Genomic DNA, 25188 nt, shown 5'->3' with positions numbered 1-25188 from the left:
ATTTAGTTGTTTCAAGCGCGTAGTTTGTGTCTCTACCAAGTGGGAGTTTCTTTTCCTTGCTATATAATCTGGATATATGTTTAGTGGCTGACCAGGAACTTATCTTTAACGGCACAGATTGATTTTCTAAAGTTGCATATTGTTTTTTAGTTTTTAAGTGTTTATGCTATAGACTATGCCAATTTATTTTCAAACTTTGAATATTTGACATATAAAATACCAAGATAGTTTGAGTTACTACATAAAACATACCGCAATGGGTCACCCATGAATCCGTCTAGTTCATGACAAGAACCCGACTCTAGGTTGACCCTAAGCCATTTAGACTAAACCAACCAGGCTTATTGATCAAATCAGAACTTCTATGTCTGTTAAATACCGAATCATACTAATTGAAACTTTAAAAATGATATCAAGAAAAAGACCACAAGGAATTAGATGCTTGATAACGAATTTGGTTATTAACATAAGAGTAGTTAGAAGAAATAGAATATAAAACTAAAGAATTGTGCAGGGGCCGCGCGAACACAGGCCCCAGCTGCCACAAATTATGACGTAGGCTCGACCACTTGGGCCGACCTTAGGCGGGCACCCCTCCAAAGTGCAATGGAGGTCACCAACCTAGGCCATGGACCTTTTTGATCGCCCATTGACCTCGTCCAGGTAAGTGAGTATACCTGTGCGTTCCCTCCCTATTTAATACACGCCTCCTCACATTCTCTTTCTATTCAAGCCGATGTGGGACAATGGACTAATTAAACAGAACATTTTTTCCATCTTATTTGAATAAACTTATTAAGGTACAAACGTAGCGGATTCATGGAAATTGGGGCATCTAATCTTTCTCTCACATATTTGATATTCCAGTCCACCAGTGCTTTAGAAATCTTGAGAGAAACGTTGAGGATTTTAGGGTATAATCTTTGTTGATTTATGGCACTTATGGACCGAGTTTGGTGATAATGTATAGCTTCATGGTGCTTATCGATTTCATGACGAGTGTAGTTTTTGTTTCTGCAGTTAGAAGTCCTACAGTTTGGAGAACAACGGCACTAATATTGAGTAACAATTGGTTTTAGAGGCTTTATCTGTTTCACCTGCGGCTGCATATGTTCAATAACACAAAAAAATAGTAAGTTGTATAGTTATGCCCTTCTCTGCATTGCCGCTTGGAATTAAAAAAAAAAACAGACGCCGTTGCCGTGGATCGAACCCGGGTCACCCGCGTGACAGGCGGGAATACTTACCACTATACTACAACGACTTGTGCAATGTTTTTGACTTAGTTAAACAGCAAGTGTTTTATACTAGATCAGATAACGTATTTCAATCAACCCGTGCATTGGGAATCTAGAGAGAAACAGTGAGGACTTAAGGGTTTAAGTTATATTATTTGGAAATAGAGTTAGATATGTTGTTTCATGATTGTTGTGATATGAAAATGATATAAAAATATACTCATAGTTGTATGAAAAGCAGGGGCGTACCCACCCTAAGCCAAGGGTGGGCGGGCGCACCCCATGAAAAAAAAAATTTAGTGTTATTTTTCGCCGGAAATCCCGACCGCACCCCTTGGAATTTTTCACCCGCACCCCTTGAAAATTTTTAACCGTCTCACTTAGAAAAAAATAATTATTAACCACTTAGTCACTTAATTATTTAATCCAATCAAAGGCCAATCTGCAATCAATTTTTATTAACACAAGCCCAAACCCAACCTAAAGAAATTTGAACTAAATAAAATAACCCAAATAAATCCACCCATTCCATTTCCAAATCCCGCCCCAAAAAAAACTCCCAGTGACTTGACGCCACTGCTCACGACCTGGTGGCTTTTTTTACCTGAAAAACTAAAATTCCGGTTGGACCGACCCATATTACGTCAGAATTCCAATATAGAACTAGTATGGTTTATTTATTTATTTATTTATTTTGTTTTATGTGATGATTAGGAGAAAATATAGATGTGCAAGGGTTTAATCTTTTTATACTTTTTTTTTTATTTTTTTGTTGTTCTAGACTTGTAGTTAAATGATTTTGTTGTTTTTTTATAGCTTTGTTTGTTTAAATGATTAGTTACAAGTAATCAACATTTAATATTAGGGCTTGAATGTTTAAAAATATAATTGAAAGTTATGGGCTATGGTTGAACATGATTGTTTATTTTGTTTAAGTGTTTAGTGTACGTTGTTTTATGAACTTATGGAGCAAATTATTTGTGTTAGGAACAGTGAGTAAGAATGTAATAAACTTATGGCGTGTTTAGTATTTTTAGATGATATTTTCGATATATTTAAAAAAAACCTGTAGGGCACAATTTTAAATACATTTGTAATTTGTAATGACGTTTGACGTGTTTTTGATGATTTATAAATTTTAGTTTGATTTTCTTTTGTCTTACATGATCCAACCCGACCCGCTATGAACCGATATTTTTATACAGCTAGGGGCCTAAAATCTTTGAAAATATTCCGCACCCCTAGGAAAAAATTTCTGGGTCCGCCACTGATGAAAAGTGATATTAAATTATGCTCATAGTTATTGCAGATTTGGAGTTAATAAAATAATACAAAAAGGACGAGTTATATATGCGCTTTTCATCGTGATTGTAACATATTTTCACCTGAATTGGTCGCTGGCTTTTATGGTCGTTGTTTTCAAATCAAAATGGGGGATTGCGGCTTTGACGAGGAGCTCGGATCTAGTGAAGGGGATGAGATAGGTTTCTTTGTTATTGATTTTGTATTTTGGATGTTTTGTAGGGATTTTGGTATGGGTGGTAACGGACGGTCTTCATGAATTGAGTGGTTTGGACTTTGGGTTATGTATTGTTAGTTATATTGGTTGCAGCTGGATTGGGAATTGGTGGATTTCTGTGAAAACATACTATTTGTTTTTTGTGTAATTTGGTAACATTTCGTGTCACTATTTCAGAAATCAGATACCATACATACATCCATTGATGTGTAAAGCATTTGTCCATTTAAATTAAATACAAGTTTTTAGTGTCTTGGTAACAAATGCAAGTCTTATCAAACTCTTTTAACATTTTTCAGTCCCAAATATAGCCTTAGTAACTTACCGCACCACACACATTATCATTCAATAAGGATATACCCAAAGCCTTAGATTTCAAATAATTACATATGTAAGCATATACGCCCATGGTACCGTATGAATAGGATGTGGGCATTCATTGTCACTAACCATTCGCAGTAAATAGTTTGAACCATTAAGAGTCTATTAAAAACCAAAACAAACAGCCGCTTAATCTCTTATCAAAATCTTATTTACACTTTTTTCAATATATATTAAGCACAAATTAATTGTTATTAAAAAAATTGAACTTAAAATTGTGCAAGGGCTGCGCGAACGCAAGCCCCCACTGCCACAAATTATGACGTAGGCTCGACCACTTGGGCCGACCTTAGGCGGGCACCCCTCCGAAGTGCAATGGAGGCCACCAACCTAGGCCATGGACCTTGTTGATCACCCATTGACCCCGTCCAGGTAAGTGAGTAATCTCGTATCTTCTGTCCCTATTTAATACACACCTCCTCACCTTCTCCTTCTCTCCAAGCCGATGTGGGACAATGAACTAATTAATGAAGCCACCTTCTTTTCTTTTTAAACGATCAAAACAGAACATTATTGCTTCCATCATATTTATATAGAGTTATTATCATCCAACTTTACAAGCAAGATTGAACCACTTTATTTACATTGAAATGCTTCAGGTACAAAAAGGAACTTTGTATTCCTTTTTTTGTCTTAAAATATGCAATGCAATGACATAGTAATCATAATGCATTAATTAAATATAAGATTGAACAGGAAGCGAATTTTCTATCACGCCTCTTAGCAACCACCCTTGTGTCCGAATGTCTACATGGACATCAACGCTGGCTCTCTTATGAATCTTGTCTCTTAACGTAATGTTTTTTTTAACATGAATGGAACCAACTTACTACGCATCATACTCTACCTTCTGCTTCGTTGTGATTAATTGGTGGTTTAAAATATAAATATGGGCCTTTATCTCAGTGCAAATAACTGGGAGATACTTTTCCTGTTTTCCATGCTTAAAGGCCTATGATGTCCTTTATTGCAAAAAAAAAAAGAAAAAGAAAGAAAAAAGACGCCGTTGCCGGGGATCGAACCCGGGTCACCCGCGCGTGACAGGCGTGAATACTTAACACTATACTACAACGACTGGCTTGCTGTTTGTGAAGTTAAAATCTTGAACTTGAGCTGATTCTTGAACATGATGATTATGGAAAGAATGTGAAGTTGCCATTGATGAATTATAAGCACCAATACCAAGAACATCACCCTTTCGTTAGATGGAATACGGCTTTTTTTTCTCATAAGTAAAATATGAATTTGAATGAATTATTCCAAACCATTAAACTTGGACATTCTAGCGAGCATCGGAGATTCTCATTTCTTTGACTTATTAGCTACACACCAAGCGTTCATTACTCGATCAGATCATGTATTTCAGTCAACCTGTGCATTGGGAATATCTAGAGAGAAACAGTGAGGATCTAAGGGTATGTTATTTGGAAATAGGGTTAGATATGTTGTTTCATGATTGTTGTGATATGAAAAGGATATAAAATTATACTCATAGTTGTGTGAAAAGTGACATGTAATTATACTCATGGTTATTGCAGATTTGGAGTTAATAAAATAATACAAAAAAAAAGTGATTTTCATCGTGATTGTAACATATTTTCACCTGAATTGGTCGCTGGATTTTATGGTCATTGTTGTCGAATCAAAAGAGAGGATTGTGGCTTTGAGGAGGAGCTCGGATCTAGTGAAGGGGATGAGATTAGTTTCTTTGATATTGTATTTTGTATTTTGGATGTTTTGCAGGGATTTTGGTATGGGTGGTATCGGACGGTCTTCATGTGTTATGTTTTGTTTGTTATGGGTTGTAGCTGGGTGATGTCGTATACACGGTGAATTGGGAATTGATGGGTTGCTTAATGAGAATGTTCCTTGTGTTGTTGAAGCTTGATGATCAAGGCTTGTATGCTCTTTCTATGGAGTTTTATGTGTTTATATGGTTTAGTTTTTGTATAATCTGAAGCTTGATGATCAAGATTTCTGTGAAAACATACGATTTGTTTTTTGTGTAATTTGTAACATTTCGTGTCGCTATTTTAGAAATCAGATATCATAAACACATCCATTTATGGGTAAAACATTTAACCATTTAAATTAAATACAAGGTTTTAGAAATCAGATATCAAACTCTTTTAATAAACATTGTCCCAGATATTGCTAGCCTTAATAACTTACCGCACCACACCGGAGAAAAGTATGATTAAGCCAATGGCCTAGCGAGTGTTTAGACTTTAGATGGCATTACAAAAGGAATTTTTTTATGTGACAAATTCATATATCGTTCCATAAGGATTCAAATATTCACGTATGTAACATATTGATAGCTAGTTTATACGCCAATGGTAAAAATAGCATGTGGACATTCACAAGTCCCCACTGCCACAAATTATGGTTGATTTTTCACAAAATCTCATCTCTTTTTTTTTTTTTTTTCAATTGACGTAAGATAAATGGATACTCTTATTATCCTACCATGACTGATTTTTCGCTGATTGAAATTATTACTTACTAATGTTTTATTATTTATTTATTAATTATTAATAATTGGAGTTTCAAAGAGAAACTTTGTACTTAAAATTGTGCAGAGGCTGCGCGAACGCAAGCCCCCACTGCCACAAATTATGACGTAGGCTCGACCACTTGGGCCGACCTTAGGCGGGCACCCCTCCTAAGTGCAATGGAGGTCACCAACCTAGGCCATGGACCTTCTTGATCGCCCATTGACCCCGTCCAGGTAAGTGAGTAATCCTGTATCTTCTGTCTTTATTTATATTAGACCCCTGGTCAACTTATCTTTCTTCAAGCCGATGTGGGACAGCGGACTAATATAACAGAACATTATTGTTTTCATCTATTAAGGTATAAACGTAGCGGATTCATGGAAATTGGGGCATCTAATCTTTCTCTTACATATTTGGTATTCCAATCCACCAGTGCTTTAGAACTCTTGAGAGAAACAGTGAGGATTTCAAGGTATAGGCTTAGTTGATTTACGGCAATTATGGGACTGATGATTTGTCCTGTTTCAGCTGTTCTATCATCAAAGGTTTTAGTTGTAAAATCTTCTGGTCTTTCCTTATGACCTTTTTACAAACATTAGTGCCGAAAATTCTCAGAAACAGCAATTTCAACAACAATGTATTATCAAAAGTAGCTGTTGTTTACACTCGTGATTGGACTTACGAATAACATTCGATTCCTCAAAGTTTTATGTGATTATTAGAACGATCTGAAGGCGAATCGTTTCCATCAGAGGCGGACTTAGAGTGAAAGTAGGGGTAGCACGGGCTACCCCGCAACCCCGTCTCCGTAGTATAAAAATACTCCTTAACTCCATTTCTGTAGTGTAAAATTATCTCTCAACTTCCTTTCCGTTATATAAAGGATACCCCTGAGCCTAAAAAAAAGTTAGGATACCCCTAACTTTTTGTGCTAGTTCCGCCACTGGTTTCCATGCACTGTAATAATGGACTGTCCACTATACTTGTTTTACTCGCCGGTGTCATCACTCAGCAGCTTGTTTCACTCATAGTTATATGAGAAAATGATATGCATTATACTCATAGTTCTTAAAGATATGAGTTCATAAAATAATATAAAATGCATTATACTCATAGTTCTTGCAGATATGATGAGTTCATAAGATAATATAAAAGAAAGACGATTTATTAAGCTTTGAGCTGATAAAATGTGGTTCGAGTATTAAAAAAATATTAACGCCGTTGCCGGGGATCGAACCCGGGTCACCCGCGTGACAGGCGGGAATACTTACCACTATACTACAACGACTTGCTTATTATTTGATTTTTAGAATATTATCTCAATATATATGTTTTAGAATAAATATTATCTAAATATGTTTTAAGTATATTCTATAAACGAAATAAATAATAAAATTCCGCTATTATCATCCTGGATGTTAAAGATTGAACTAGTGTTGATTTTTAAACTAATATAAAATCCAATACTTGCTTTTTAGTGTTGATTTTTGTATCTTTGTAACTAACACCCCTAGGCCATAACCTGGAGGTAGTATATCCAAGTATCCAAGGCTCAAACTGTAAGTACAAACTACAGTTAAATGTTGTACACAGGGCCGGCCCGTTAGGTTTACCAATCTAGGCATAGGCCTAGGGCCACCAAATATCAAGGGCCTCCAATTTTTAGTAAAGTTTTATATATTGTATATGTATCAAGTTCAAATAAAAAGCAAAACTAAACCATGTTATTTTTTAATAAAATTACACAGATAAATTGTTTAGGAAAAAAGGCCCGCATTCAAGACCAAGTATTGAAATTAAACCACAGACATAACCGCAATCTGTAGCAACCATCTACCACTCGACCTCATCTGAATTCCGGAATCAGCGCCAAAAATCCCTAAAATTGAGCTGCAGTCATCGTTCCTACCTCCTATCACAACCTGCTCTTTCGATTTTCTAGGTTATCGGCTATCACTAATGGTAATCACTCATGGCGTCGGGTCTGTCGGGATTGGAGGAAAATTTATGGGAAAATTAGGGCTAATTACTAAATATAGGTTAACTTTAGCAGCTAATTTTTCAATTAACCTCTATATGTTTTGGAAAAGGGCCTTCACTTCGTAATCCGCTTAGGGTCTACAAAAACGTAGGAACGGCCCTGGTTGTACATTACTTACATTGTTCACATACATGCTTAAGTATAGACAATAACAGATAGGCCATATATAAGTTCCAGTTTTTTTTGGGAAATAAGATGAAGACTCGGTCTTTTCGATCTATCGACACATTTTGGATATTAAAAAACTAGCTGTTTATTCGGGTAGTTTGGAACTCTACCCCAGTACAAACAAGTGGGAGTCTATTTCCATGTTTAAAGTCTGATCTGGATGTAATGTTTAGATGTTTAGTGACTGATCCAGAAACTTTTTTTAAACGGCACAAAACGGTTTGGGTCAAAACATGACACGTAATATATTCAGCAAAAATCTCAAATAATTAAATTTTTGCCAAAACAAAATTACAATTTTCATATCACTCACTCGATTGTAGACTCGAAAAGAAAACGCATATGACAACTCATGTCAATACAAACTAACCTACTATTGTATGTAGGGAAATAGACATGTTTCTAAGTGGAGGTTGAAAGGATAAGTAATGGTTTCAAGGTTTATTTGACTTGGGTATAGCTTGGATATTAAAGAAAAAACTAGCTGTTCAACGACGCGTAGTTTGGGTCCTATCTGATACTAACTTAATCGTTTCTAAAATGGTCCAAGAAAAAATACTTGCCTATAAATAGGCTTACAAGAAACAAACATAAGACTACTAACTTAACCCACTGCTCACAACTACTAACTCAAAGGAAATAATCATAAAAATAAACCGGAAATGTGTAGGTGCATGGCAATGTGGGTCGAACCCAAGCAAACTAGCATGATCATGGTGATATGGAATGTAACAAGAAATTGCATGTAAAAATCTCATATACTTAATTGCAAACTCAAAAAGAAAACGCTTATGAAAATTATCAATACAACCTCACCTGTTATTGTATCTAGAGCTGTTAAATGGGTTGTATTTGAGGGTTGACGGGTCAAAACCGTACATACCACGAGCACAGAACACATGAAGCCGGACACGGAATAGTCACACATGAACCCAAACACGTCATGTTTGCTATATACCAAATCATACTATATGAAACACAAAAATTATATAACAAAAAAAAGAACATGAGGGTTTTGATGCTAGATAAACAATTTGGTTTTTAGCATGATTAATAGATGGTTTATCTAACTTTGAACTGATAGAATATTAGAATGTATATTTTCTTTTATGCCCTTCTCTGCATCGTTGTTGTTTGGAATTAAAAAAATTAGACGCCGTTGCAAGGGATCGAACCCGGGTCACCCACGTGACAGGCGGGAAAACTACAACTTCATTGTTCTTTTTGTTTTGATTACCAAACAGCCCTAATCTCTTATCGAAATGCTTATTTACAATTTTTTTTAATAACTATTAAGCTCAAATTTTTTTAATAAATTTTAAGCTCAAATCAATAGTTATTAAAAAAATTGAACTTAAAATTGTGCAAGGGCTGCGCGAACGCAAGCCCCCACTGCCACAAATTATGACGTAGGCTCGACCACTTGGGCCGACCTTAGGCGGGCACCCCTCCGAAGTGCAATGGAGGTCACCAACCTAGGCCATGGACCTTCTTGATCGCCCATTGACCCCGTCCAGGTAAGTGAGTAATCTGTTATATTCTGCCCCAATTTATATTAGACCCCTGGTCACCTTATCTTTCTTCAAACCGATGTGGGACAACAGACTAATATAGCAGAACATTATTGTTTCCATCTTATTTGAATAAACTTATCAAGGTATAAATGTAGCGGATTCATGGAAATTGGGGCATCTAATCTTTCTCTCGCATATTTGAGAGAAACAGTGAGGATTTTAAGGTATAGGCTTAGTTGATTAATGGCAATTATGGCACTGCTGATTTGTCCTCTTTTAGTTGATGAATCTACATTGTCAAATGACTTGCTATTAGGCTTTTATTAGTTGCAAAATCTTCTGGTCTTCCTTTAGGACCTTTTGTCGAACATTCATGCCGAAAGTTCTCATAAACATTGATGTTGATATCAAAAGCAGCTGTTGTTTACACTGCAGAGTGTACTTATTCATGTAAAATATTTTGATTCCACAAAGTTTTACGTGATTATTCGTACGATCGGGAGGTGAATCGTTTCCACATACGTGTTAGTATGCATTGTAATAATCAGGCTACCTTACTTCATTTCTTGCTTTACTCCCTGTCGTCAGCACTCATAACTTAGCAAAGATATGAAGTTATAGTTATTGCAGATTTGAGTTCATAAAAAAAAATAAAAACATTGAGCTGATAAAATGTAGTTTGTGTATAAAAATAAACGCCGTTGCCGGGGATCGAACCCGGGTCACCCGCGTGACAGGCGGAAATACTTACCACTATACTACAACGACTTATTTGAAACTGCCGATTAGATTATAAGCTGTAAACAAAATAAAAAACAAATTCCACGAAAGAACATATTTACAAAAGCAAGATAAATATACAACTCCAAAAAAAGATTCATCTTGTCCATTATTAGCATCCTGGATGTTAAAGATTGAACTTATGTTGATTTCTATATCTTTGTAATTAACACCCTTAGGCCATAACATGCTTAAGTATAGACAATAACAGATAGGCCAAACATAAGTTCCGGTTTTTTTTTTTTTTGGACTCAGTCTTTCTTTTCTATCGACACGTTTTAAATATAAAAAAAAAAACGTAGCTCGTGTTTTGGGTTTTCTACCTCAGTACAAACAAGTGGGAGTTTATTTCCATGTTTTAAATTTGATTTGGATGTATGTTTAGATGTTTAGTGACTGATCCAAGGACTTTTTTCTAAGGGTAAAAAAGGGTTCAGGCCAAAACATATTCAGCAAAAATCTTAAATAATTAAATTTTTGCTTAAGCAAAATTACAATTTCCATGGCCACAAATTTTGACGTAGGCTCGACCACTTGGGCCGGCCTTAAGCAGGCACCACTCCTAAGTGCAATGGAGGTCACCGGCCATGGACCTTCTTGATCACCCATTGACCCCGTCCAGGTAAGTGAGTATTCTGTTACCTTCTGTTCCTTTTTCATATTAGACCCCTGGTCACCTTATCTTTCTCCAAGCCGATGTGGCACTTTGGACTCTAATGAAGCCACCTCTCTTTTTCTAAATGATTAAACAGAACATTATAGGTAAAGTTTTTCCTTTATATTTGAAGATTAAACAGAAGAATGAAAAGGTAAATTTATATAGTTGAAATTGAAATCATTGGTTGTAAGTTCATTGTTAGTTGTTACACTACACGAATATGTTATGCTCGTTAAATAAAGATACATTCACATACAAATCTATAGGTATAACTTTGTCCCAACTGTATAATGGGCTCAACTCATTAGAGTGTTAGGGGGTGTTTGGCTAAGCTTTTTCACTTCTCCTTCTCATAAGGACTTCTCCTTCTCAAGAAGTCACAATTTGTGACTTCTCCTTTTCTCCTTTTTGAAGACAAAAAACCACCTTGAAAAGTCCTTTTGATCCTTGTGTTTGGCTAAGCTTTCTCATCTTCCTAACTTCTCATTAATGTTTGGCTAAGCTTCTCCTTCTCAAAAAGGACTTTTAGCTCCATATAACTCAATAAGTCATTTTGAGAAGGAATCCCAAACACCCACTTAATGTAATTCAAAAGGGGGTTTGCAATTCAAAGGGGGGTTCGGCGCAGCTTGTTGCCTGTTTATCTGTCGTTTGTTTGTAATTTGTTGTTTTGGCATTTTATAAAATCTTTTAAGACATATTTAACCTAAATACATAGACATGTGTTTTTAAGTGGAGGTTAAAAGGATAAGTAATGGTTTCGAGGTTTATTTGACTTGGGTTTCAAACCAAATTAATTTCTCCTATTTGAAAGACAGTCAAAAGAAACAATAGTTTTAGCTGCAAATCCTTCCCATTCAATGTTTTTATGTGTAATTCCAATTTTTTTTTTTTTTTGGTGTGCATGTATTAAGTGGAAAAACAAACACAACTTACACGCATTGGCGGAACTTAAACTTAGTTTTCAGTAAAATCAAAGAGGGGCTCTCAAAATCCAATATTTTAAGAAGTGGAAAACCGGACAGGGCCGGGACCCGTCTGGCCCATAGAAAGAAGAGGCCCTGCTTAGTTGGAAATTAAAAATTATACAACAAGAGTCTTAGGTGACATTTTATGGAATAAAAATCCATTTCGGCACCCAACATAAATCCAACATGGCACTTGGGTACAAATTGAAACACCATTCCTTGTGTTTTGGTGCCGTATACTTTTTAGATATGGAGAATGGTTTCACACCGATCACCCTCTTCAAAACTCATACCCCTATTTGTCACATAGCCAATCATCTCAACTTTTATAAAAAAAAAAAAAAAAATTGATAGCAGAATGACTCGAGCGAAAGCTTTTCTAGCAAACAGTTGCGGTTCGAGATTAGTTCCGGTTCAAAGTGATGCGGGCTTTTTCAAATGGAATGCATGTAAGATTAAATATATTATGTTTAATATTTAATCTATAGCCATCTTAATCATTTACATTATAGAGATCAAAATATATTAGAACCTATTATTTAATTAGTTGGTAATTGTTGATGGACCATATTACCCTTAGTAACTAATTAGGTTTCCTCCTGGGTGCTTATATAAGGAGAGTTATGTGGAGGTTTAAGGGTTACTCAGTTACACAATTCACACACCCCATTAGTCATAACATCATCTCGAAACCTCCTCTCCATAACCGATACCCTTTTCGGTTTCTAAGTCCCCATCATCAGTTAGCACCCTAAGGAGGAACCAGATCAAGATGACAGGCATGTCGAACTCCCTCACTGGATTCTCCTCTGCACTATCTGCTGTGACAGGTATGATTTATATGTTTTCCTTCATGAACAAACAGAACTGAACCAACATGTGGTATCAGAGCATATGTTGATTAGTCAGTTCTGTTTTGTATCCATAATTCTGGGATTGAAACTTGGAAAACGGAATTTTGAAACCTTTAAAACCATAACAGCCGATTTCGAGTTCATCAGGTTGCGACTCGAGATCTCTGTTTTTCGGGAAAAGATTAATTGTTTGTTCACCGAATTAACTGGATTATAATTTTAGCCGAAATCTGTTTAGTAAAATTATTAAAATTCAGGTTTCGGGTTCCAGAATTTTATTTTCTATGATTAGGGTTCATCATGTTCATGTGAAAATTCGAAAATTCTGTTATGTTTTGGAATGATTTAGGATTAATAGGTGTTTTTTCCATATTTGATCTAATTTTATCTTTTAATTTTATTCGAAACTGTTATTAGATAAACAGTTATTATTTTTCGAAATATATGTTGATAAAATTAGATCACTTTAAAACAGGAAATAATATCCCATAATCCCTTAGATTTCGAATTTTCGGTTATGATATCACAATTAACAGCTGTTAACGAGGTTGCTACTCGAGACCATGAGATTGCTACTCGAGATCATGAGGTTGCTACTCGCAACCATGAGGTTGCTACTCGCAACCATGAGGTTGCTACTCGCAACCATGAGGTTGCTACTCGAGAGCAAAAGGTCTACAACTCGCAACCATGAGGTTGCTACTCGCAACCATAACGTCATCACTCGCAACCATGAGGTTGCGACTCGCAACCATAACGTGATTAGTCGAGACCGTAGTTGCGACTCGCAACCATAACGTGATTAGTCGAGACCGTAGTTGCGACTCGCAACCATAACGTGATTAGTCGAGACCGTAGTTGCGACTCGCAACCATAACGTGATTAGTCGAGACCGTAGTTGCGACTCGCAACCATAACGTCATTAGTCGAGATCGTGGTTGCGACTCGCAATCTCATTATTTTAAGTTGTTTAAATGTGAACTAAAGAAAAATTGAAGTTACCAAGCTTTTGAATGCTTCACATCTTCATCCGTCTCCAAAAACGAGTTTATAATGTAAGATTAAATATATTACGTATTAATATTTAATCTATAGCCATCATAATCATTTGCATTATAGAGATCAAAATATATTAGAACCTATTATTTAATTAGTTGGTAATTGGTGATGGACCATATTGCCCTTAGTAACTAATTAGGTTTCCTCCTGGGTGCTTATATAAGGAGAGTTATGTGGAGGCTTAGGGGTTACTCAGTTACACAATTCACACACCCCATTAGCCATAACATCATCACGAAAACCTCCTCTCCATAACCGATACCCTTTTCGGTTTCTAAGTCACCATCATCAGTCAGCACCCTAAGGAGGAACCAGATCAAGATGACAGGCATGTCGAACTCCCTCACTGGATTCTCCTCTGCACTATCTGCTGTGACAGGTATGATTTATATGTTTTCCTTCATGAACAAACAGAACTGAACCAACATGTGGTATCAGAGCATATGTTGATTAGTCAGTTCTGTTTTGTATCCATAATTCTGGGATTGAAACTTGGAAAACGGAATTTTGAAACTTTATGAAATTAACAGCCGTTTCGAGTCATGAACATCGACTCGAGATCTTAGTTTTCGTGAAAAATAATCATATGTTCATTCGATTTTAACTGGGTTCATGTTTTACAACCGAAATCTGTTTAGAAGTCTTAAAAAATTTCAGGTTTCGGGTTCCAGAATTTTATTTTTTATGATTAGGGTTCATCATGTTCATGAGAAAATTCGAAGTATTCTGTTATGTTTTGGAATGATTTAGGATTAATGGGTGTTTTTCCATATTTGATCTAATTTTATCTTTTAATTTTATTCGAAACTGTTATTAGATAAACAGTTATTATTTTCGAAATATGTTGATAAAATTAGATCACTTTAAAACAGGAAATAATATCCCATAATCCCTTAGATTTCGAATTTTCGGTTATGATATCACAATTAACAGCTGTTAACGAGGTTGCTACTCGAGATCGTGAGGTTGCTACTCGCAACCATGAGGTTGCTACTCGCAACCATGAGGTTGCTACTCGAGAGCAAAAGGTCTACAACTCGCAACCATAACGTCATTAGTCGAGACCGTAGTTGCGACTCGCAACCATAACGTCATCACTCGAGACCATGAGGTTGCTACTCGCAACCATAACGTCATTAGTCGAGACCGTAGTTGCGACTCGCAACCATAACGTCATTAGTCGAGACCGTAGTTGCGACTCGCAACCATAACGTCATTAGTCGAGATCGTGGTTGCGACTCGCAACGTCATTATTTTTAGTCGAGACCGTAGTTCGATCCGCGCTAACGGGTGGTTTGCTATTAAATGAATGGTTTTGTAATTTACTTAGTTAATTAATCAGAATCAGATAATGTAATGTTTTACAAAACCAGAATAGCTTAACTTGAATGAGTTTTTTGATATATCATTTCTGGCCAAAGCTGACTTGATACATCTACTTATCATTCAAGTATTACGAAAGCTATGCTAAGTGTGCATCATAAGCATGAATGTTTTAATATCTGGCCAAAGCTGATTTAATTCTTTCATAGATGGCATACTTAGCAAGTGCATAACTAAAGTGATTGTTTCAATTTCTGGCCAAAGCTGATTTGTTACAACCACTTTGCACATATGCTTAAATGATTACACTTCTGGCCAAAGCTGTTTTGTCTTCGTTTAAGTAGAATTTTTAGTTAAGTCTATTATTTTGATGTTAGTAATAGACATTATCACAGCTTCATTATGTAAAATGGTCATTATTTTGCCTGCTTTAGTTTAACGTGCCCATAGATCACATTAGAATTTCTTCCTTAGTATCATAACTTGCTCATCTTATTTCCACTATCAGCACCCAACTGCGGGATTCCACCTTTGACTGGTGATAACTTTGCTGCATGGAAGGATGCTCTCATGCTTACTCTCGGATTGCTTGATTTTGATTATGCTCTAAGAGAGAAAAAGCCAGCGGACCTTACCACTCAAAGTACTGCTGCTGAGCAGTTAACTCATGAAAAGTGGACTAGGTGTAACCGCATGTCTCTCATGTTTATGAAGCAATCCATAAGCAATGCAATCAGGGGAGCTATTCCTGATTCTGAAGATGCTAAAACCTACTTGGAACATGTGGAGGCTCAGTTCAAAGGGACGTCTAAGGCGCATGCTAGTACTCTTATTCTTAAGCTGGTGACAACTAAGTATGATGGGAGGAGCGGCATTCGCGAGCACATCATGATGATGAATGACATGGCCAATAAGCTGAAGGGGCTGGAAATGGAAATCAGTGATGGTTTCCTTGTTCATTTCATCATTACTTCGCTTCCTTCTTCTTTTGAAGCATTCAAGATCAACTACAACACTCAGAAGGAAAAATGGACGATGAGTGAGCTGGTCGCCATGTGCGTACAGGAGGAGGAGCGTATGAGGATGGATCGCCATACTGATGTTGCCAATTTCACTACCTCAAATCCTAAGAAAAGGAAGCACAATTATCAGAGGAAGGATGCTTCTAAAGTCCATAAGTCTAATCCTAACCCTAATACAAGTGCACCTTCCAGCTCTAAGAACTCCTTAGGCAGTATCCGCTGCAAGTTCTGTAAAAAGACAGGACATATGCAGAAGGAATGCCCTGACTTTAAGGAGTGGCTGGCTAAGAAAGGTAACGATTATTTTATGATACTTGAGTCCTATAATTTAAGTGTTCCTGCTAATTCTTGGTGGTTTGATTCTGGTTCTATGGTTCATGTTACCAATTCTACTCAGGGATTCCTTTCAATCCGGAAGCTGGAAAGAAACCAAAGAACGCTTAAGGTTGGGGATGATCGAGAATTAGAAGTGAAGGCCATTGGAACATTACAATTAGTTATGAAAACTGGTTTATGTATTAAACTTTATGATACCTTATATGTTCCTGAGGTAACTCGGAACCTTGTATCAGGACCAAAGTTAGACATGGACGGTTTTATTGTTTCCCATGGTCATCGCCAACTCTCTATCCATTATGATTCTGTTCTTTATGGTACTGGTGTTCTGGATGGAGGTCTCTATAGATTAGAACTAGATGATGGCTTTTCCAAATCTTTGTTGTCATATAACATTAATGAATCACTCACAAAGATGGAAGAGAAACGAGACTTAGAGACTTCATCCATGTTGTGGCATCAGCGTTTAGGCCACATTTCAAAAGAGCGATTAAATCGTCTCGTAAAGGATGAAGTCTTACCTCCTCTCGATTTCTCTGATTTTGGAACATGTGTCAAATGTCTTAAAGGTAAAATGACATTAGCGAATAAGAAAGGTGCCACTAGGAGTTCTAATTTATTAGAACTCATTCACACTGACATTAGTGGTCCCTACCAAATCGCTGGCATAACAGGACATACTTCATTTATCACTTTTATTGATGATTATTCTCGTTACATGTACTTGTATCTTATTAAGGAGAAATCTGAATCTCTAACAACTTTTAAAGATTATAAGGCTGAAGTTGAAAAGCAATTAGATCGTCAGATTAAAGTTGTGAGATCAGATAGAGGCGGTGAGTATTATGGAAGACATACTGATGTGGGTCAAGCTCCTGGTCCATTTTATGAGTTTTGTAAGGGCCAGGGGATTGTGAACCAATACACCATGCCTGGTACACCTCAGCAGAACGGTGTCGCTGAAAGAAGAAACCGTACCCTTATGAACATGGTGCGTAGTATGTTAGCCAACACTAACTTACCATTATTCCTCTGGACTGAAGCGTTAAAAGCAGCTGTTCATATACTCAATAGAGTTCCTTCTAAGTCTGTCCCTAAAACTCCTTATGAACTTTGGACAGGAAGGAAACCGAGTCTTAAATATATGAAAGTATGGGGCTGCATTGCTGAAGCAAAACTTTACAATCCTTTCCTAAGGAAACTTGACCCTAAGATAGTTACCTGTTTCTTTATCGGGTATCCTAAGAACTCTAAGGGTTATCGTTTCTATTGTCCTTCCCATGTCACCCGTATTGTTGAAACCAAGCGTGCCGCGTTCCTGGAGGATTTCAAGGTCAGTGGGAGCAGTACCAACCCTTACGAAGAATTGCAAGAAGTACAAGACGCGGGGGGGAGAGACTCGTCGCTTACCATTACTCCGATTACTCCTCTTGTACCCAATGCAACTATTGTTCCTGAAGCTACTGCACCAACTCCAAATTCACCTCTACAATCAGAACCCATTATACCTCATGACGAAGGCACATCAAACGCTCAAAACCAAGACAACGCTGAACCCGATAATCTACTCAGGAGGTCATCCAGGCAAAGAAGGCCTCCTAATTGGGATGATTATGTTACCTACCTGACTGAAATGGATCCCGGAAAGCTAAATGATCCTATCTCTTACAATGAAGCCATTAGCAGTGATCAGTCTTCTGAATGGAATAAAGCAATGATTGATGAGCTTGATTCCATGAAGAAAAATGACGTTTGGGATTTGGTAGAATTACCCAACGGAGTCAAACCCGTAGGATGCAAATGGGTGTTCAAAACAAAACTGGATCCGAATGGTAACGTTGAACGCTACAAAGCGAGATTGGTTGCAAAGGGCTACACTCAGAAAGAGAGAATTGATTATCAAGAGACGTTTTCACCTGTCTCTCGTAAAGATTCATTAAGGATCGTCATGGCCCTAGTAGCTCATTTCGATTTAGAGCTGCATCAGATGGACGTTAAAACCGCTTTCCTTAACGGAGATTTGGACGAAGATGTTTACATGAAGCAACCTAAAGGCTTTGAGCCTGAAGGTCAGGAGCATCTAGTCTGTAAGCTGAAGAAATCCATTTACGGGTTAAAACAAGCATCACGTCAGTGGTACCTCAAGTTTGATGAAGTCATGAAGAAGCAAGGTTTTATGAAGAATCAAGTGGATCAATGCACCTACCTCAAGATGAGTGGGAGCAACTTTACTATACTTGTCCTTTACGTTGACGACATTCTATTGGCAAGTAATAGTTTAGACATGTTGCATGAGTCGAAGCGGTTACTCTCGCATAACTTCGACATGAAGGATCTCGGAGATGCATCTTACGTCATTGGCATCGAAATTCACCGAGATAGAAACAAAGGGATCTTAGGATTGTCCCAAAGGGCCTACATAGATCGTGTCCTTACACGGTATAACATGCAACAGTGCAAACCCTCCATCGCTCCAGTAGTTAAGGGAGATGTTTTCGGTTCGTTTCAGTGTCCGACAACAGAGGTTGAGAAGGAGCAAATGAGCCAGATACCTTATGCATCAGTAGTCGGGAGCTTGATGTATGCTCAAGTCTGTACTCGTCCAGATATCGCTTATATTGCTAGAATGCTAGGCCGTTATCAGACTAATCCTGGCTTAGATCACTGGAAAGCAGCTAAGAAAGTACTTCGATATCTGCAAGGGACGAAAGACTATAAGCTGACTTATAGAAGAAGTGATCATTTGGAAGTGGTGGGCTATTCTGATTCTGACTTTGCCAAATGCAAAGATGACAAGAAATCCACTTCGGGCTATATCTTTATGTTAGCAGGCGGCCCTATCTCTTGGAAGAGTCATAAGCAACAGTTGACCACAACTTCCACAATGATGGCAGAGTACATTGCTGTCTATAACGCAACCTGTCATGGAATGTTGATTAGAAACCTGGTCACTGGACTCAAAATCGTTAATTCCATTTCTAGACCATTGAAGCTTTACTGTGATAATTCAGCTGCCGTTAGTTTCTCGAACAGTAACAGTTCGACTGGAGCTGGTTTATATCTCGATACGAAATATCTATTTGTACGTGAACGTGTTGAGGAAAATAATCTTTGTATCGAGTATATTAGTACTAAGGATATGCTTGCGGATCCGATGACTAAAGGTCTCCCTCCTAAGGTTTACGAAGAACATGTTCGGAATATGGGATTATGTAAAGACCTTATTTGAGCATATTGTACTAGCTTATGTTTTATGTTTAATGAAATTTCCTCAAGTTTGATTTTGTATGTCTGTTAGAATATGTTCAACCGGTATAATGGCATATAGACAAATAAAAGGTTACAAATCAAACAAAGGGCTTACGCGTATTTTGATCATGACGATTAGGTTTTAAATTAAGGCTATAGTATGATTAATGGGGGTCCTGAGTCGCATAATGATTCAACGACTGTATTTTCTGCTATAGTACTTGTTTAAGGCTAAAATGAGTGTTAACTCCTGATCAGGCTTAGCTAATACTCATAGTAAATGATTACTCGGCTAAGTGGGAGAATGTAAGATTAAATATATTATGTTTAATATTTAATCTATAGCCATCTTAATCATTTACATTATAGAGATCAAAATATATTAGAACCTATTATTTAATTAGTTGGTAATTGTTGATGGACCATATTACCCTTAGTAACTAATTAGGTTTCCTCCTGGGTGCTTATATAAGGAGAGTTATGTGGAGGTTTAAGGGTTACTCAGTTACACAATTCACACACCCCATTAGTCATAACATCATCTCGAAACCTCCTCTCCATAACCGATACCCTTTTCGGTTTCTAAGTCCCCATCATCAGTTAGCACCCTAAGGAGGAACCAGATCAAGATGACAGGCATGTCGAACTCCCTCACTGGATTCTCCTCTGCACTATCTGCTGTGACAGGTATGATTTATATGTTTTCCTTCATGAACAAACAGAACTGAACCAACAATGCATCCTTTAAAGGTAAATTATTTGGTTTGGAAGGCGGAGATGGGCAAGGTTGCTTTATTAATATAAAGTCGGGGTTGATTAATGTTGTTTCGATTTTGTAATAGTCTTTTGTTTACCCAACTTTTTGCTGGTTGCTTTATTAATATAAAGTCGCCGCGGTTAAAAAAATACAAGATATTATTTTTAAGCATGACAAGATATTAGACCATCTCCAATGCTACGGACATCCTTAGTCGGTGGGGAGAAGGTAACATGACTGGCTTTGGTTGGTCCAATATACCTGTTGGGGCTAGCCGTTGCCAAACGGCTACTTTAATTAAAAAAATTACATATTAAACCAATATAAAAATTTTTGATACATTTAATTTCCTCCGACAACAAATGATGAAAATTAGGAAAAATATCCAAACATCAATACAATAAAAATATATCTCTAAAAGAAAAACGCGAAAAATATCCAAGGTTAGATTTGGACACCTGCCACCTCATCTTGGACGGCCATGGTTTGAACAGCGTTGGAGTTAGTCTTGCGATATTTTTTTGTAGGCTAAAAAATGTGCAGCTCACTATCTCAGTCTAGAACCTCCCTCCATAGCAATAATATCTTCTACACTTCTTCTCCATGGATGACAACGAGTGGGAGTCAGTTCACCCATCAAGCTCTGACGAAGACGATGGCGACACGGTGGTCGTACTCACCAATTCCACCAATCCCCCAGTTTCTCCCCCAACCACCCACCACAACTCACCCGTTTTCCCCCAACACCCACAAGACACCCACCTACAACAACCACCACCGTCACCACCATCATCTCACTCTTCTTCAACAACCCCATACGGTACCGAGATAGTGGAAACTGAGTCGACTCAGCCACCGGAAGTGACAGATAAGACGTTGTTTAAGGCGGGTTATGGGGTTTTGAGCTCATGGGTTTTGAGGATTGGGTATGGGGTTCGGAGTAGAATTGGGTTTTGGTCGGTTGTTTCGGTGGGTGTGGTTGCGGCGGTGGTGGCGTATGCTAGGCGGTGGCAGCGGTGGCAGAGGTTGGCGGAGAGAGATTACAGGGAGAAGTTGTTGGTTCTGTTGAAGCAGAAAGATGAGGTTAGTTTGATTATCTGTGGTTACATGGGTTGTGTACTTGTGTGTGATATCGCTAATCTAATTTGGTTATTTGTTATATGCACACCAAGTGTTTGATAAAATGCCTGTGAGGACCTAGCTTGATACAACAGTGGTTCTAAAGAAAGTGATTTAAGTATATTGACAACCTGGTCTCAAGATTATGCACTCATACAACTTTACAAGCATTGTTCTTTGAATTATATGAGATTACGTGTTGTGTGGTTGTTGTGCTGTTTGGAATTAGACTGATGTGATTCAATTTGCCATAGTTTTATTGGATATTAATGTTTTCTTGATTTGGTCTTTGTGTGCCAAGTAACCAAAACTTGTAAAAACTCAACACAAAAGGTTTTTTACTTAAAGTTTATGGGGTTAATCATACAAAAAAGGACGTATTCGACGAGTTTATATAGATTTAGGGAATTAATCATGAAAAAAATGGAAGGCATATAACATATTTCTTAAATATAAAGTCCAACTGTGTGAGGGCTTTTCTTTGAGTTTTTGTAAGTTTAAAAACTTAATTTTTAATGAATAAGTCCCTATACTTTTGAAAATTCAGGCGTGTTTTGTCAACGTTTCCGCCAAACATTTTCTTATAAAAGTAATTAGCATCACCATCAAATCAAACTTGTACACACCTTTGATTTTTTTTTTCTCGTTAATGTGTTGTTTGCGTTGTTAGCTATAATTCTTGATTAATGTAAAGCTAATTGATCATCATCTTGTTGAATTTTAAGATGATTTAGTTTTGTTATATATGCCATATGGTCTCACCCATAGTTGTTAATGGCGAATAGCGACAAATAGCGATAAGGTACCTATATGCTACATAGCGAACAACGATAAATAGCGTGCGCTATTTTATAAATAGCGATACACTATACACTAGAAAAAATTATAATTTTTTATATATGTATATTATATTAAAATACCCTGGTATATACGCTATTTTACATGTATGTTTAACAAAAACCCATAGTTATCAAAAGCGTGCGCTTTTGGCGCCTAGGCGTTTTTTCTGGGCGATTCCCAGTAATTGCGCTTTTGCTTCCAAGCTAATTATAGCGCAGCCTAAATCCTAATGGTATTTAATATTTTTTATTAATTCGTAACATCCCCTTTTTTCTGCAGTATTTATAGGGATTTTACTAACAAATGATATCACTAAAGATCAAAATCTCGTTTAGTAATATTCAGTTTGTATTAATTCGTAAATTCCACTTTTTCTGCAGTATTTATAGGGCTTTTACTGCAGTATTTTTTTGCTTACTCTTTTATTAGTTTAATGAACTATTTGTTTTCGAATATTAACATGTTGGTTTTGAGTATTTTGTTATTTGAGACTTTTTAAATGCGAGTAAGAACATTTTTGTTTTGGTTTTGAGGACTTTATTGCTTTAATGAACTTTTCTATTTTTTTTATTTAAGTGCGCTTTTTTTTCCTCAGGCCCACGCTTTTTTTGCGCCTATCGCCTAGGCCCTAAGCGGAGCCTAAGCGCCTTGAGTGCGCTTCGCGCCTTTGATAACTATGCAAAAACCAACATCCAGCTATTTTGTAGCTATTTTTAATCGCTATTTATATTTAAAAAATCTTAAAAAGTAACTGAAATCCCGCTATTTATGGCTACATACCCTACAGCGACCTTCGACCTACACGCTACGCTATTTGCTATAGCGACCACTATTGACAACTATGGTCTCACCCCCTAATAATGATGCGTAAAAACACCATGGCGTCTTGCCTAAAAGCACCATTGGTTGTGTCGTCCCTTATATGGTAATTTCTAAGAAGTCAGCCAAACCCCGGAATAGGTTGATGCTTGTAGTGCTTTTAGGCGAGAGACTCATAACAAAATGCTAATAAACTCTCTTTCTTGTTGAGAAGACATGGGAAGAGGTATTTCACAATTGGGTACCTGTTAAGACACGATTAAACCTGTTTGACTGAAAAATACACCCTTTGACTTTTTTAATTTTTAAAATAATTAAAATTACAATGTTAGGATCTATCATTTATTCATCTTTGTACGTAAAACATAAAACTGTTTTATAAACATGAGGTAGAAAGTAGTTAAACGAGTCGTAATCATGTTTGAAACTTATGTTGTGCGCGCCGTCAGAAACCTGTTAAACCTGTTAAGACACGATTTGCCAGCTATCTCATAAGATATTACCATGTAGGAGCTAAGACCTTATGTAATTTGTTTCAAAAACCGAACCGAACCGTTGCTAAAAGCCTAAAACCGAAATAACCGAAACCGAAAAAGCCGAAACCGAACGGTTTTTAAAAACCGAAAGCCGAACCGTGCACACCCCTAATTCATCATGATTCCAAACTATACAACAAACCCACAGAACTCACTACGCACTCTTATATGACACATAAATGATGTTTGTACATCCACATTGGTCAGAATGTGTCATTATTTCATCATTTGTTCCAAACACTCTCTCTTGGGCATTTCATCATACACTTGGCGTGCATACATGAGACGACAAACCCTCATGCACCAAGTTGCATCACCTGTTGTCTGTTGGTGAAATCATATATACACATTCTAATTTTCTTCATGTGTTCCCTAGTAACTTTCAGTTAATGAGTTTTTCAATCTATTTTGCAGAAAATAAAACAACTTCTGCTCCAAATAGAGCGAATGAATGAAGCCCTGTCAGTTCGGCGAAGGGTTCCAGTGATTCGGGTTGTGGTTGATAGCCCAGTGGTGATCGGTCCAAGGTTAAACTGACTGCCAACCTGGCACTCGCCTAGTCGCCTGTAAGTTGCAAGTCCCTGGTTGCGGAAATATAGCAAGGTTAAGAGTTGGACCATATTTTAGCTCGTGCATATTGAATGTTCGGTTCATGAACCATGTAATAATCTATATGTTATGCATTCGGGCATATGTATATTGTTCCAATAGATGCGTCGAATTCTATCCGTATATATGTATTCATACTGTGAGATACGCGTCTTTTTGAGTGTATAAACCTAAATTTGTATTTTTGTTTTGTGAGATCTGGATGCTTGTCCTTTAGAAGACAATTCCCAGCCCAAAGATCGACCCAAAACCGTATCGACGTGCCGCTTTTGACCTCTCCTTTGACCAAGAGACCAGGTTGCACATTAAATTCGTTGACTTCCCTTTCGAGCTTACAAATTCCACTCCAAACACCTGTTAACCCTGCTTGGATCGGAAGGTATAACAACGAGGAGGACTTGTAGTGAATGGTTGCGATCGCTCTTTGCCACAAACTACCCTCTTCTTGTTTAAACCTCCACCACCATTTTAAAAGGAGATTTACACTCATATCCCTCAACGACTCAACGAGGCCCTCCTTTGTCGATCGGTCCAATGGTTCTCCCCCACCCCTACCCCAAACAAACTTGATTTTTTATGATTGATTTTCAAGCCCACAATGAGATAAAAACACTCAATGTTGCGAATACTACTTTCACCCCATTCTCCCATAAACACTACATCGTCGACACTTGGCATAGATCAAGTGTGTTAGGTTTGGCCCATTATTTGAAAGTTATATCCCCTGAATGTTTGTCGTCTGTGTGACTTGAAACCAAAACCTCGCTTTCCTAAACACATGTGTTTATAGTTTGTCTTTGTTAATGGACCAACACCTCATTGGTAAACGTACCTCATATTAGCTAGCCGTTATTGATTGAATGTGTAAAATTGCATATTTACTCTATCTAAAACAACATT

At 37.2% G+C, this 25188-nt stretch overlaps 1 protein-coding gene, 6 non-coding genes and 1 pseudogene across 7 annotated transcripts; 1 reads left to right on the top strand and 7 right to left on the bottom strand.

The window, feature by feature from the left end:
- Positions 1 to 510: 510 nt before the first annotated feature.
- On the bottom strand, positions 511 to 671 carry LOC118481594. Its single transcript, XR_004865804.1, has one exon. It is a non-coding gene; the product is annotated as a U1 spliceosomal RNA (small nuclear RNA).
- Positions 672 to 3358: 2687 nt separating this feature from the next.
- LOC118481624 lies at positions 3359 to 3518 on the bottom strand. Its single transcript, XR_004865832.1, has one exon. It is a non-coding gene; the product is annotated as a U1 spliceosomal RNA (small nuclear RNA).
- Positions 3519 to 5716: 2198 nt separating this feature from the next.
- Positions 5717 to 5877, bottom strand: LOC118481538. The gene has a single exon (XR_004865747.1). It is a non-coding gene; the product is annotated as a U1 spliceosomal RNA (small nuclear RNA).
- A 975-nt stretch (positions 5878 to 6852) lies between these two features.
- On the bottom strand, positions 6853 to 6924 carry TRNAD-GUC. The gene has a single exon. It is a non-coding gene; the product is annotated as a tRNA-Asp (tRNA).
- A 2286-nt stretch (positions 6925 to 9210) lies between these two features.
- On the bottom strand, positions 9211 to 9370 carry LOC118481493. The gene has a single exon (XR_004865702.1). It is a non-coding gene; the product is annotated as a U1 spliceosomal RNA (small nuclear RNA).
- A 685-nt stretch (positions 9371 to 10055) lies between these two features.
- On the bottom strand, positions 10056 to 10127 carry TRNAD-GUC. Its single transcript has one exon. It is a non-coding gene; the product is annotated as a tRNA-Asp (tRNA).
- A 496-nt stretch (positions 10128 to 10623) lies between these two features.
- On the bottom strand, positions 10624 to 10769 carry LOC118481639 (annotated as a pseudogene).
- A 10111-nt stretch (positions 10770 to 20880) lies between these two features.
- LOC110871836 lies at positions 20881 to 24483 on the top strand. The gene is made up of 2 exons (XM_022120588.2): positions 20881 to 21448; positions 24094 to 24483. Exons 1-2 carry the CDS (start codon positions 20969 to 20971, stop codon positions 24214 to 24216), a joined length of 603 nt encoding a protein of 200 aa, XP_021976280.1. The 5' UTR covers positions 20881 to 20968; the 3' UTR covers positions 24217 to 24483.
- The last annotated feature ends 705 nt before the right edge of the window (positions 24484 to 25188 follow it).

Source organism: Helianthus annuus, chromosome 8 (genome assembly GCF_002127325.2).
Source record: "Helianthus annuus cultivar XRQ/B chromosome 8, HanXRQr2.0-SUNRISE, whole genome shotgun sequence".
Classification (NCBI taxonomy): domain Eukaryota; kingdom Viridiplantae; phylum Streptophyta; class Magnoliopsida; order Asterales; family Asteraceae; genus Helianthus; species Helianthus annuus.
Note: the sequence above shows the minus strand (reverse complement) of the source record. Positions and strands in the feature narration are given on the sequence as shown.

Excerpts from the sequence above, each read along its gene's own strand:
- LOC110871836 (XM_022120588.2), top strand. The coding sequence starts at position 20,969 with ATGGATGACAACGAGTGGGAGTCAGTTCACCCATCAAGCTCTGACGAA. Across the intron at positions 21,449-24,093 it reads TGTTGAAGCAGAAAGATGAG|AAAATAAAACAACTTCTGCT; the intron begins GTTAGTTTGATT and ends TCTATTTTGCAG.